General features: G+C 35.5%; 2 protein-coding genes across 2 annotated transcripts; one reads left to right on the forward strand and one right to left on the reverse strand.

Annotated features, from left to right (window-relative positions):
* Positions 1-9,245: 9,245 nt before the first annotated feature.
* Positions 9,246-10,051, forward strand: LOC141619190 (photosystem I reaction center subunit II, chloroplastic-like). The gene has a single exon (XM_074436216.1). The coding sequence runs from the start codon at positions 9,346-9,348 to the stop codon at positions 9,955-9,957; it is 612 nt and encodes a 203-aa protein (XP_074292317.1). The 5' UTR covers positions 9,246-9,345; the 3' UTR covers positions 9,958-10,051.
* Positions 10,052-11,156: 1,105 nt separating this feature from the next.
* On the reverse strand, positions 11,157-14,798 carry LOC141619189 (thermospermine synthase ACAULIS5-like). Its single transcript, XM_074436215.1, has 9 exons — positions 14,237-14,798; positions 13,278-13,344; positions 13,075-13,169; positions 12,666-12,857; positions 12,421-12,577; positions 12,141-12,216; positions 11,800-11,858; positions 11,583-11,719; positions 11,157-11,490 (listed from the first exon to the last, which is right to left on the reverse strand). Exons 1-9 carry the CDS (start codon positions 14,464-14,466, stop codon positions 11,418-11,420), a joined length of 1,086 nt encoding a protein of 361 aa, XP_074292316.1. The 5' UTR covers positions 14,467-14,798; the 3' UTR covers positions 11,157-11,417.
* Positions 14,799-15,268: the final 470 nt, after the last annotated feature.

The raw sequence follows: 15,268 nt of genomic DNA on the forward strand, positions 1-15,268 counted from the left end.
AATTCATTATAAGGTTTAGTAATATTTTTTTGTGTAGAAACCATAAGATCATGATTTAAATTATAAAAATAAATTAAGAATTTAGTCTCATTATTTAAATCATTCAATTTGTTCATCTAACTCCTCCTTAACCATAAATATAGTAGCTAAAAGGTCTTATATAGTAAATACAAAATCTAATAATTTGGATTGTAAAGCTACTAATATCTACAAATTTATAAATATAATTAAAAGGAAAACCAAAATATCTATCATCATCAATATGTCATATTTTAAATATATAGTTAAAAGGCAACTTAATACATATAATTTTTTGCCATGTAGGATTATCATAATTAAATTCTATTAATTTATATTGTTAATATTAAGGCTACTTTAATAAATTTATTAAAACTCATTATAAGGTTTAGTAATATTTATTTTTGTGTGAAAACCATAAGATCATGATTTAAATTATAAAAATAAATTAAGAATTTACTCTCATCATTTAAATCATTCAATTTGTTCATCTAACTCCTCCTTAACCATAAAAATAGTAGCTAAAAAGTCTGATATGTAGTAAATAAAAAATCTAATAACTTGGATTATAAAGCTACTAATATCTACAAATTTATAAATATAATTAAAAGGAAAACCAAAATATCTATCATCATCAATATGTCATATTTTGATTACATATACAAGATAACTTTTTAAACGACTTTCATGCAAAGTGGAGTTTGTAAGAAAATAAAATAAAAATAATAATAATAATAATAATGCAAACCTTTTACATACCATTTCTCATTTTCCCATATTTATGTTTATATTAAACTTCATAATAATGAAAAATTGATGCTCAAAAGTCATGAACTTGATCTTTATTTATACCTATATTAAATTTGATAATAATGAAAAAATAATATTTAATAGCCATAAAACGCATCCTCAATTGTTTATATGTTTTTTATGGAAGGCAAAATTTGTAAGCAAAAAATTTCTTATCTCTATCGTTAGTAGAATGGTATGTGTCACCGATATTATTAACTAATTTTTTTTTTATTATTGGAAGTTTCATTGGCTTATGAACTGTTCATCACATTTTCAATTTCGTGTATGTGTTTGTTTTGTTCTCATTTAGGTGCTATCAAGATTATTTATTGTGTTAAGCTCTTCCAAGGTAAATATACTTACATCTCTACGATTTGATTATCATTCCCTCTTTTTTCATTACTTAAGGTGAAACTATGTTAATAACGATAATATTGCATAAAACAAATTCCACTATTATTGTGTTACTTTTTTTTAATAGGTATGATTTATTGAAGAAAGAAGATTATAAGGAGAAGTGAAATACTAAGATTGCTTAAACAACTATATTTTACATACTAACTAAAGATTGGTGACATCAACATGGAATCGTGGATGATTAATAATTTTTTGAGCATTTATTATATATATTTTGAAATATCACAAAAACTCCGGAGAGACGGTCTCTCAATAGCGTTATTGAGAGACCTCTCACATGGTGGGGTGAGGGACCCACTGAATTTTTTTTTCCTATTATGTCTCCCACTAAATTAGTGAGAGACGGTCTCTCATGAGACCTACTGTTGAAATATATGGCTAAAAGGTGGAAAATTTGAGGGGATGACATAGCATTTTTTGTATAATACTCCCTCCGAGTCACTATAATGTTCTCTCTTTCCCGAAACGGATTATTCAACTAATGTTCCCCTTTCTATTTTTAGAAACTTTTATTCTTATTTTATTCATTCTTCTCTCCTATCACCAAACCTCACACAACTCTTTTACTCCTATTTTATTACTTTTCTTTATGTTTTGGCCCCAAAATTCTTTATTTAACTACTAATAATTCATCCATCTCTCCTATCACCAACCTCACACAACTCTTTTACTCCTATTTTAATACTTTTCCTAAAGTATTGTGCCAAAACAAAATGGGAAGATTATGATGAATGGGAGGGAGTATTGTTTAATAGGTGAAGTATTCGGCAATAATGATCCAATTGTTGTTCAAGTTGTTGCTGCTTTAAAATTTTTAGTTCCGCAATTTATTATTGTATTAGCTTCAATTTTATGGGGTATGAAATGTTAGTTTTGTCATAACATTTCTAATTGTGTGTTTTATGTTATTTTCAGAATTGTTGATGAAATTTTGATATCTAATTTGTGAGGGTGCTCTATCTTTGGGGATCTTTGTTTGATAATATAGTTTTGTTTAATTTGATTATATGAATACTTATATTATTAATTCATTTTAGCTTGCATTGAGTTACTTTAGTTTTGATAGGGGTATCTTAGTATATCTAATGTATGAAATTTTAATTTCTGATAAACTGTTGTATAAAAGACTAATTGAATTTATACAACCCTTAAAATATGAAAACCGTAAATTGAATTGATCGTAGTATGTTATTGTATTAAATCACTAAAGTATTACACTAGAAACACAACAACCCGTGAATTTCACGGGTCACAAAACTAGTTATCACTAATAAACTTCTTTTGGGGATATTTTGTTTTTTTATTTATTTTTTAATTTACATAAACTTATATTTATAAATTCTTTGTTTTATTAATTTAAGTAATCAAGTTGTTGTAAATATAATTTTGTTGCGTCTCGTTTAGTTTACGTAAAATATTAATTAATTATTATTAATAAACCCCGTTCCGGGTTATTTTTTTTTTTTTAAAAATTTTAATTTACTTAAACTTATTTTTTGGAATAGATGGCCGGTGGAGGAAATGACCGTCACGTTCGAGCTCGAAAGGGGCTCCAGTTTGAGTCTGAGGTTGGAGATGGTAGTACCGATTCGTGGACTGATGAGCGGGTGGAGGAGGAGCTGGTTCGGTCTGGTGATGTGATAGGTGAGGAGGAGGCGGGTATTGAGCGAGTGCGTAGGGTGCCACGTAGACGGAATGAGGAGGGGCGTTTCAAATGAGGTCGGATGGTAGTTCTAGTAGTGTGGTGGCTCCGAAGAAGAAGTCGGGTAAGGATGTCTCTTGGTTGATCGATCATCGTGTTCCTGGTGGTCCTGACTTTCCCCACGTGATTCCTAGCTTTGGGGGCCACATTGCCAACACCTTATGGTCGACTCCTAATGAGGTCGGTCGACCGGTTTGACGAGTTACCACCGGTTTGGTAAGACGAGGTTGTTGAGTTGTTGGCAACTCCCCCGTGTTAAGACTATTTATGACGATCTTGGTCTTTCTCACCTATTAGATTCCATGGCCGAGAATTATAACATGCCCCTTATTTCTGCTTTTGTTGAGAGATGGCAACCCGACACCAACAGTTTTCACATGCCTTTTGGGGAGATGTCCATACTCCTTCACGATGTTGCGCAGATCTTAGGCGTTCGGGTTGATGGTAACTGTTGTAAGGTGGAGAATAATGACGGGACGTTGGCGGATCCCCTTATGCATGTTTGTGGTTTTTTTGGGATTTCATCAGAGCAGTTGAGGTTGCCGTTAAACTCTAAGAAGAAGGTCCCTATTTACAAGAGTGGGGGTATATTGGTAGATGCAGTTTGTGAAACGGCGAGAGCTAATTGTGATGTTGTTTTTGCTCAGGGGTTTTTGGCTGTGGTGTTGGGGTCGACACTTTTTGTCGACAAATCAGGTGATAGGTTACGTCCTCAGTTGTTTTCTTTAGTGTATGATACTGATGATGTACACCACTACGCATGGGGAGCCGGTGTACTTGCTTTCATGTACCGACAGTTGGGGGTGGCTTCACGTGCTTGTGTGAAGACTATTTGTGGTTGCTTGACTTTGTTGCAATCGTGGATCTATGAGTATTTTCCTATGTTCAGACCCGGTCCACCTTCGGCAATTGACCCTACTCAGCCTCGGTCGTGTTCTTGGAGATCCGTTGGTCCCTTCGCTCAAAATGCGGAGAAATTGTTGGAGTATCGGAGGTTGTTAGATGGGCTTACTTGTGCTTCCATTAGGTGGGATCCGTATGGTGTTTATACTGATAGCGAGGAAGAGGATAATCAGTAGTGGGAGACTAATTTGTGTTTGTTTTCATTTATTTTGTACGTTTTTGAAGACATTATTTATGTTGGATGACTATGGTAGTTGACTATTTGAACGTTGTTTATTTCAAAAAAATTGACGGTTTTAAATTCTGAAATTTCTTAAATTTCTTGAATACATAGCAACTGATGCAAATTCATACCTTTCTGGAAATAGTAACTACTTCATGACAATGGCCAACATAATGAAAACAAACAAATATAAGATACGGAGTAAAACGAACCGACGGAGTAGAACGGGGAGTAGACGACGGAGTAACAGGAATCGACGGAGTAGAACGGGGGGTACTAGACGGAGTACGTTGGGAAGACGGAGTACCTACTCGAACACGAACCCGTGCATGCTCAACGGCGGACGGATCTCTACGAGTTCCCCTACTCGGACGTCCTCTAGGGTTCTCGTTGACCCGAGGCTCGTTTACATCCTCCTGATCCGGATGTATCTGAGAGTAAAGGGCATCGAACATGGATGATCTCATACTCGGATCTGCATTCCGAATTTCATCGAATAACTCCTCCAATCGATCATCATCACAAGTCGGCATTGCCTCCGAACCATCGTACTCCAACTTCCTCCAAAATGCATGTAACACATCAACAGGGACCCGAGATCCGTTTCTAGAAATGCGGTGAAGTGAACAAGCACATAACAAACCAAATGTAGTAGCCTTTACACAACCGCAATCGATCGTCAAGGCATCTTCCGTCATCTTGGCACCTCTTTCGAATTCTTTACGCAATTCACTGATGGCATTCTTTGATATTTTGCAAGAAAGTCTGGAAAATAATCGCTGAATCCCCGTCAACCGCCTCGATCTAGATAACTCCAACGAGTGTCGGATCTCAACATGTTGCGTTTCCATCAAAGAATGAAACCGACTCCAGATGCTATCAATCGCCGGTTTCGCTATTCAGACCATCTCTTCAAATTCGCATGAGCCGACTCAACCCGGGATGTAGAAGTATTGCCAAAATGAGTTATGTTGTTCGTTCTATACTTGGCCCATTTTTCCAAGTGCGGGAACCATTGCCTCTCAATATAAGCCGCCACTCCCGCCCATTCCCTTGCCAATTTGCCCCACGCAACATTAAACTTATCTTCGGTCTCCGCCTCGACAACCGCAGTAAACAAGTTAAAAGTTACGTGCTTAGCCCAATTATCCTGTTTCGTGATATCAAGTGCTTTCGTCTCCACGTTAGAATATATATGCCAAAGACATAGCAAGTGAGACGAATCCGGAAAAACAATGGGAATCGCGTTCAACAAACCACCCTCGCAATCGAGAATAATAGCAATAGGTTGAACGGCATCATTGAGCGGGGCCTTCAGTTTCCGTAGGACCTACAGATATTTCTCCTCCGACTCATGCGTCACAAGAGCATACGCGATGACAAAGCTCTTCCCGACGGGTGTGACTCCAACCATCTCAACAAGCGGAAGACGGTATTCATTTGTCTTGTACGTGGAATCGATCTGTACCACATAATAGTATGATCGAAACATCTTAACCGCTTCGGATGAGCCATGAACACGTGGGTTAGCTCATCGGTCTCCGATCGCTGACCCAATAATGAACGTACTTATCTTTGAACCGCAAGTGCTAACATCTCATTGTCTTGGGTTTCTCCCATCTCTTTCCTCGACCCTTACTTTCTGAGAACGGTTGTAGATTTGTCGCCGATTAGGTCTTGACTTTTCCGGATTCCGCCGATGTAAACCCGCACTAATAATTGCGGTCCTAACGTGAGCTCTAACTTGGGCATCGATATAAGCCAACTCTTCGTCATCAAACTTTGCAAAGTATCTGTCGCCGTCACAATACAACGTTAAACCATGATTATGAAACCCGGATCTCATCACAAGCTGCCACTTATTCTCTTCTAATTCAACAACTTTCATTGAAAATTTGCAATTGCACCACGCGGTAGCGGTGTTACCCCTCATTAAAGAATCGGCATCCTTATTTACGGGACCTTTTCCACCCATCCGACAAACAAAATAACGTTGTCTCAAATTCGTGTTACGACCAACTTTCTTGTTGCTTGATTTTTTTATACCAAACCCGAGTCGGAGCCCGATCTCATATGCCCAATTAAACGCTTCAAGACTAGATGCAAAAATCGGTTGTCGTAAAATGATCTGAGTAATCAACACCGTCTCCATCGTTAATCACCTGCGCACGTATTTCAACAAGTTCGTTATTAATTCAATTATTTGCTACGGGACTAGTCGAAGTAAATATAAAATAATATAAAATTAATACAAACACGGTAATAAGTTATTTTTTACAAAACGAGTCGAAAATGTTAAAGATAAAAATTTCATATAAAGACGGTAATTAATTAATTCAATTGTTTTATAATACAAAAACGGCATTTAATTATTTTGTACACAACGAGTCGGAAATAACGGAAATTAATTATAATTATTTGAATTGTCGGAAACTATAAAAAATAAAAAATTTTAATACAAAGACGGAAATTAATTATTTTATACAAAACGAGTCGGAAACAAAAAAAAAAACAAAGAAAAAAAAAAAAAAAAAAGTAACGAGAATCTCTAAAACAAAAAAAAAAAAAAAAAAACAACAATGGGCCAGACGAAGGAATCCTTCGTCCAACACCGAGCCCCAGACATTTAAGGAATCCTTCGTCCAACACCAAGCCTGACGAAGGAAACCTTCGTCCAAGCCCAACATGAGACGAGCCATTTCTTCGCCCTGGACTCGGGCTGGGGACGAAGAACCCCACGTCTCAGCCCAGTTCCGTGTTCTTTTTTTTTTTTTTTTTTTTTTTTTTTTTTTCAATTGCTTTTTCATATAAATCCGTCACAAATTCTATCATAATTCCGTCTACATTCATGGCATCTATCCTAATTCGGGATTCAAACGATAATAAAACATAAATTTTTAACAAAACTAAATCGTAAACTAACCTCGTTACTATCTTCATTGTTGAAATCGTTGTTAAAATCGTTCCCGTTCATGTTGTTAATTACAAAACCCGACTTTTTTTTTGTTTGAAATATTTTAGTGAGACGGTGACTTGTGTTTTAGTGAGACGGTAATTTCATTTCTGTTTTGAGACGGAAATTGCATTTTGGTGAGACCAATATGGAGTCATGATATGGAGGGCAAACTTGGAATTTTACGTTAATTGTCGACGATATTTAGTAATTTGTCGACGACGTATAGCAGGACCCTTACTTAAAATGGTCTCATCCAAGCTACAAAAGAAACACTAAAGAGCCTTCAATGACTTGACAATTTTGTGGGCCGTGACTTAGCTATCATATGGGCTTGTACATCCCCGAACCCAAACACCCAGCCCAAATCTGAAGCTTAACTTTTAAGTGAAATAGACGTCATTCAATGACATTGGTATGCGTGCTCAGTTGCTAAAAAGCAAAAGGCAATATACTAAATAAATACCCATGAGCAGCACCACCATGACCCGTCCTACACTCCTACCCGGGCTAGTTCAGGGTTACTCCTTCCCCCGGTTCTCCAAAGCCTAAAAAAAAAAAAATTCCCAAACCCTTCCCATGGCCAATTTAGGTTAGGGGCCTTGGCCCGACTCGACCTGACTCGGTTCGTGCACGTTTAATTGTTACTTACCTCTATTAACTAGCAACATATTTTCTTCGTCCCGGTCATTTGTTTACCATTTCCATTTTAGTGTGTTTCATTCATTTGTTTACATTTCTATATTTGGCATATTTCTAATGCGTTATTTGATCATCCATTTGCATTCTTGTCCACTTGTCATCTAATAGCACTACCCACGAATAATCCCTTCCCTTTTTCTTAATCTTTGTGCGAAAAACAAAGGTAAACAAATGATCGAGACGGAGGGAGTACATATTAGATGGACTTCCTCAAATATTTGTTGTTTGTGCTTTACCAACACCCAACCCAAATCCGAAGCCCAAACTAATCCCTTGGACAGTTGGACGTTTAAAAGTTTACTGATTGATGATTCATACACAAACAATGGCCCTTTATTTTTTTTTGATGAAAACTACTCATTATTTTATGAATCATTTTTTTATTACAAATCTCATTTGTTCCCTTCTAATTTTTAAAAAGAGTAACATAATTTCAACAAATGCTTACAAATAATTTCAAATTACAAATTACAAATTACAACTTTTACTAATTTCTTTTAAATAGTCAATAATAAGACATTACTGAGTGGTATTGAGTTTCAGTATCACCCTCTTACATACATAGTGTGTGTTTTATTTATGAACAAAGAAATACATATGACAAAGAAATACCCATGATCACTTAGATCAACTGACAAGGGGTTGTTCTAGCTTAGCCAGAGATCTCGTGTTCGAGCCCTGCGAACACAATAGTGTTAAAACTCATGAGAGAGAACTTTACCGCCCTAGTGGTCCTAACACAATAGTGTTAAAACTCATGAGAGAGAACTTTACCGCCCTAGTGGTCCTACCCGGCTGAAATCCGGATTAAACCGGATGTTTACACCAAAAAAATAATATAGTATCAGTTGGTCTCTTTTAAGACGACCATAATCGTCGTAATAAATTTAAAACGGGTCAAGACGTCAAGTACTACCTCATATGGATAGATGGGTCAACTTTATTGTCATTTCTTGGCATTACATTTTATGTACAATCTATTTATTTGATGTTTTTATATTTATAAAATGAATATGCTCGTCTTAAATAAGAATTGTGATATTAAGACGATATATTCTTTTTATGTTTAATAACATGGGTCAAAAAATGTCAAATAACATGAATAAAACAAGAACAAATGCAAGAAAAACAAAAAAGTTATCTAAGTAAAATGATTTTTTATCTGTTTTAATGTTAATACGAATACCTCCGACAATACAATAAATGAACACAAAATCTCATTGAAGACGGCACATATCCGTCACTTTGGAGTGACGGATACCATTTCCTCTCACAAATAACCCAAATAGAGGAGAGAGGAAGACACGCGTAAAAGTCTTTTGCCTTGTCTCCCTATCCGTTTTGTGAGTGGCATTATCCGTCACTTGCTCCGACCCGTCTTCAGCAAGACTAACTGTTAAATGAATTACTACAAAATCAAATGTGACAAACGTCAGAGAATGTAAAGTAATGAAATATCAAGTACACTTGTATGGCTATGGCTAACCACATCACCATATCAAAATCCCATCATCTAATTGGCCTAACAATATCACCCTTATCCACATCATCTCCATACAAACTCTTAACTATCCATACACCCTTAGACAACACACAAAGAAAAAAAAACACAAACTCAAAAAACAACCAAAACAAATGGCCATGGCAACACAAGCCACAGCCCTATTCACACCATCCTCCCTAACAACCTCAAAACCCACTTCCACCTTCAAACCACCCACCTCCATCTCATTCAAACCATCAAGGTTAACAATCAAAGCTACTTCAGCTGATGGAGCCTCAGCAAAAACTGCTGAGGCTCCAGCAGCACCAGCAGGGTTCACCCCACCTGAACTCGATCCATCAACTCCGTCTCCCATCTTCGCAGGGAGTACAGGAGGACTACTCCGAAAAGCGCAAGTAGAAGAATTCTACGTGATCACATGGGAATCACCTAAGGAGCAAATCTTTGAAATGCCTACTGGTGGTGCAGCTATAATGAGGGAAGGTCCTAACCTACTTAAGTTGGCTAGGAAAGAACAGTGTTTGGCACTCGGTACGAGGTTGAGATCGAAATACAAGATTAAGTATCAGTTTTATAGGGTTTTTCCTAATGGTGAGGTTCAGTATTTGCACCCTAAGGATGGTGTTTATCCTGAGAAGGTTAATCCTGGAAGAGAAGGTGTTGGTCTGAATATGAGGTCTATTGGTAAGAATGTTAGCCCTATTGAGGTTAAGTTTACTGGTAAACAAGTTTATGATGTTTAATTATTTTTAATTTTATTTGCATGGGTTTGTAATGTTTTTAATTGTATACAATGTTGGAATTGGAATTGGAAGTGTTATTATTATGGTTTGTGAATTATTGGGGTTTATGATGATTAACTGTTTAGTCTAAGTTGTTGATTAAGCTGATTGTTGGAGTTCTAAGATCGGTTTTATACTCTAACGCGCCTCTGGGATTCAAACCCGTGACCTTTTGGTCTCTCCGGCTCTGATACATGTCAAGAAACCATCTCAACCAAAGTTTAAGCTGATGGTCGGAGCCCCTAAATCAGTTTTATGTTCTAACATATATGCTTTTTTGATCGTTTGTTACATCAGAAATTGTTGTTTAAACGATAATATAGGTTTTAATAGTTAACCTATTAGGTATCATATAATAGGAATAAATATAATCATTGAGCCTCAACCATCACCTTAAGGTTTTGGTTGAGATGGTTCAACTATCATCCTATCAGAGACAGGTTGACCAAGAGGTCACGAGTTCAAATCCTGACAATAACTTACGAAGTGGAAATAAAACACAACGGGCACTCGAGTGAGGGGGTGTAATAGGAATAAATATAATCACTGAGCCTCAACCATCACCTTAAGATATCATATGAGAAGGTTGTTGTCTAGATAGTAGCAAAATTTTGACGTTAACATCAAGTATAGTAGTATTTGGATCTGTTTTACAAGCTGTTAATGATCTAATAATTACGTTGACCATATATGTTTGTGTATGAAGGCTTTAGCAAGTGATAGAAGTACTCGTATTAAGGTATAAAATCGTTGTTTGGATCTCAATCATTAGCTTAAGCTAAGCCGTTGATTGAACCGCAATTAATGATCCTATACCGTAAGATATATAAAGGTTAAATCAGTCAATTTGTAACTGGAAGATGAATAAGCTAAGTAATTTTGATAGATATTGGTTATACATTAAGGCTTTGGTTGATAAAATCCGTCTCAAACTAATATAACGCGAAAGTGAGACTGATTCAATTAATGAATCGGATCAAGTTTTATCGGAACTTCTCTGTTTGAGTTACTTCGGATTTAAAACTTAGTTTGAGTCAGATCCGAATTAGGCGAGAATTAAATAGGACTAACCAATTACACTCTCGATGGATCGGAGTAAGATTTGTAGATTGTAACAATAAATTTCATCCTGCCACTAAATCGGTGCTCGAAATATAATGTGATTTGGTAACTTGAAATATTTCAGTGAAAACATTGTCACAATCCTTTAGAACACATACAAAACAAGTAGAAGTATCATCATTCTTTTCTTACAACTATAGAAACCAAAGAGAGAAAAAAAAAAAAAAAAAAAAAAAAAAAAAAAAGCGAAAGATAGGAAGATTAACAAAGCGGTTTTAAGCCCAATTTATAGCTCGTTTGTTGAGTTTATGGATCCGGTACTCAAATTCGTCCGATTATAGCCCTGCTAACCTCGAGGCTTAATTGAGTTTACCGTGCCCATAAATGAACCTTGCTGACCCTTCAGTGTATACATGTGTCTCGTTATATAACCTGTTAATTTCAAAAGGAAAATGAGATGATGTCACCAGATACTAAGAAGTAATGGTAAGGTATGAATATGGTAAATAAGTTTAAAGACGTACGATTTGCGAACGGCTTTGCTCAAAGTTGAAGCAGACAGAAAAGTTGTACCATCAAGAAATCTGTTTTCGCCATTTATCCTTTGTTTGGTCCGAATATCAAACTCTTCAGTATTTAACTTGATCTCGGAATCCGATGCCTGCGATTTTTAACTTGTTCTTAATTTACTGTACGTGGTTTGCAAATTATCGTGTAAGAAAACGGACTGAGATTGCGTACCATGACCCAACCCCAAGTGTCAGCATAGGAAGGAACATGAGCAGAGTAAGGCACAACATCTGCAAAAATAAATGCCAAACAAACATTAAACTTAACTGTTTAGAAACCTGTCTCGAGAACACGGTAATTACGAGCAAACAATGGCGGAGCCAGGATTTTTAGTCAGCGGGGGCGAAAATTTTCAGCAGGAGCGAAAGGGTAATATTACAAAGGAGCCTCGAAAAAATTCGAAAATTTTAAGTAAAAAATTCGAAATTTTCAAACGCCAGCGGAGGCGGTCGCCCTTGCTAGCCCCCCTCGCTCCACCACTGCGAGCAAAGACGGTAATTAAGGGTAATTACATTTGAAAACTTGTTTAAGAGTGTTGTAAATGCAAGAGAACACTTCTGTGTGGCTGAATATTCCAGCTGGTCCTGCCTGCAAACATTAATATTAAATCAATGTATTAGCGTGACGGAAGAGGTCTTAGCCTAGTGGTTTTTTTTTTTTTTTTTTTTTTTTTGAGTTAAATGTAAAAGTATATATTAAAAAAGGGGTTCAAAAACCGATTCATATACAAAACTGCACCTACTAAAGAGCCTAAGCTAGTGGTTAAGATTGAGGTATCGTGACAATATGTACCTGTGTGACGAAGACACCATCACGAGTAAGTCTAGGCTTGACAATGCATTCATAAAAGGACTTGGTATAGAGCTTGTAACACGGACCGCCTTCAATAGGATCCGCAAGGTCTCCGATGATCACATCAAATTTCTCAACTCTGCTTTGTAGCTCGGCCCTGTTTATAAAACGTAACATATTAGCCCAAACCGCGTTTATTTCAAGAACATGATTTATAATAGAAATCGAAATTTAGGATAATGTACTTTGCATCATTGATGACAAGTTCGAGTCTAGGATCACAAAATGCTGCACGGTTGACAACCAAGTACGATTTGCAAAAGTCGACAACTTCCTCATCAATATCGCACATTATAACCTTGTCGACATTCTTATGCCTTAGTATTTCTCTTGCAGTCGAACCTTCTCCTCCTCCCATTATGAAAATGTTCTTGGGACTACGATTCATAAATCAAATTGAATTACGTTAGTTTTGTATTAACATCTAGGGAAATGATAAATACAGCCCTTAAGGCAGGGCTGTATTTTGCCATAAATTCCTTTTTTTAATACTTAAATTAGAAGGTTTTAACTTCTTAAACGGCTGTATTTAACATTACCCTAACATTTATCAAACGCAATCTTAATTTTCGACATAGAGTTAAGAAAAATTACTTAGGATGATGAAGAAGTGGAGGGTGCACAAGACATTCATGGTAGATAAACTCATCAATCTCTGCACTCTGAAGCTTTCCGTCTATTACCAAAGCCTATCATAGAGCAAAATACCGCAAAAAGGATATTAGTGAACGTCTCAACATATGAGAATGACATATAGTCCGTATAAGCAAAAGACGGTCTTAGAAGTTAGAATATACCTTTCCAAAAGGCTTTGTGTCCAAAAGCTGAATGTCCTGATATTGGGTTGCTCCAGTGTGCAGTATACTGTAGAAACAACAAAACCGTACATCAGTTAGTCTCTTTTAAGATCATCTTAAATGTGAAACCGATCTAAAAACATATTTATCGTACTAGTAATGTGGACTGACTAACAATGTTATAATGATGACAATGTAAAGATAATTAATGATAATAAGACTAATTATTCCACTTAATATTATGTTGTCTATACTTTATGGATCATAATTATGAAACTATAGAATAAGATTTTAATAATATGATAATGCAAACAAAAACAAAATCAAGATTAAAAGACTAAATAAAGGCGCATTACTAGTCTTTTTGTCTAGGCAAAAATGTAAAGTTTTACCTTTACCACGAAACTTCTACCTCGATTTAGTAAAGGTAATCTAATAGTGGATATTAACAATAACAATAGTCGAAATAAAAAAAAAAAAAAAAAAAAAAAGGACATTTTTTTTATCTAAAATAAAATGAGTTTGTGCATGGGTCGAATACATGATCACATAGAATCGTGAAATAATTAAGAGATGAATGTCTGTTGATATTGAAACTCAGTATTATTCGATGACAGTCATATTATGGTATCCAAATATTTTTACCGGTTCCTTCATGCATTATGAAGGCTAATCGGGTTACTCGTTTACAAGACGTAAATATTTATGTAACGAGAACATAAACAAATAATTTTTAACTATAATGAACATCGAACTTAAGTCGTGAGTAACACATTTCAATGACTTCTTATCTTAAGAATAACACCTTCAAGGACTTCATATACCTTGAGATGTTGTTTACTTTTTTCATTCTTTGTAACTTGTAAAGGGTATTTTAATGAAACGCAAACAGCTAGTTGAACAACAGATAATACTAAAAACGGAAAATAACATATGAAGATAGGGTAATATTAATTCACCTATTTAGAGCAAATGACCATCTTAAGTTTTCCTCAATCTCCTCTTCATACCAACAACTTCTTCTTTGATAATGAGTTTGATCACTTAAAGAAGATTGATTATTTTTCACACTCAACCCATTACCATTACCATTACCATTACCATTAACACAATTCCCATTATTACCATTAGCATAAACCTCATGAAATCCATTACCATTTCCATTATCACTAAGCATTAAACTTCCCATAATATAATAATTGTAATTAATATTTAAGAAAATATATAATTAATTAAGTTAGAGAATGAAGTTTGATTTGAGAGATGAGGTAAAGAAGGAGGAGGAAAGGAGGTATATATAAGAAGAAAGAGTAATGATGAAATAGGTTGGCAAAAAGAAAAGAAATGGAATGGAAGGAAGTGGGTGTGCTCAATGTAATGGAATCCTCATTGATTCTTGCATTGAGAAGTATATGCATGAGAAGTAGTGAAGAAGAATGAAGGATGTATAGAAGGATGATGATAAAGTAGAGACAAAAGAGTGCGGTTTCTAAGGATGATTTCCTCGCGTGCCTTTCTTACATTCCCCTTCTTCTTGCTTCTATGTGGCATGTGGGTATATTTGTTATGCCCTTCAATACTTAATTACCCACTCCACTTTCTTTATCCATATTTTTATATATCGGGTTTGTGTTGGATAAATTTTCTGAGTATTTAAATGATGTACTTTTACAGTTTTACTTATGCCTTATTTTTCAATTCATTGACTATACAACCAGTTGTATATGTTGTACGGTATAGAATCTGAGCTTTGTGATAAAGTATCCGAGCTTTATGTTAAAAAATATGAGCTTTATTAGAAAGTATTAAACTCATCCATTTACACATTAAAAACATGAACTTTGAATTAGCTCAGAAAGAATACATATAAGCTCAGATTCTTATATCTTGGTTGTACAATGCTTATGGTACAACTGGATGTATAATCCTATTTGTGCTTATTTTTTTGCACTAAAACTCAGGAGAGACGGTCTTTTAATAAGTTATTGAGA

The sequence above is a fragment of the Silene latifolia genome, chromosome X (assembly GCF_048544455.1).
Source record: "Silene latifolia isolate original U9 population chromosome X, ASM4854445v1, whole genome shotgun sequence".
In the NCBI taxonomy this organism is placed as follows: Eukaryota; Viridiplantae; Streptophyta; class Magnoliopsida; order Caryophyllales; family Caryophyllaceae; genus Silene; species Silene latifolia.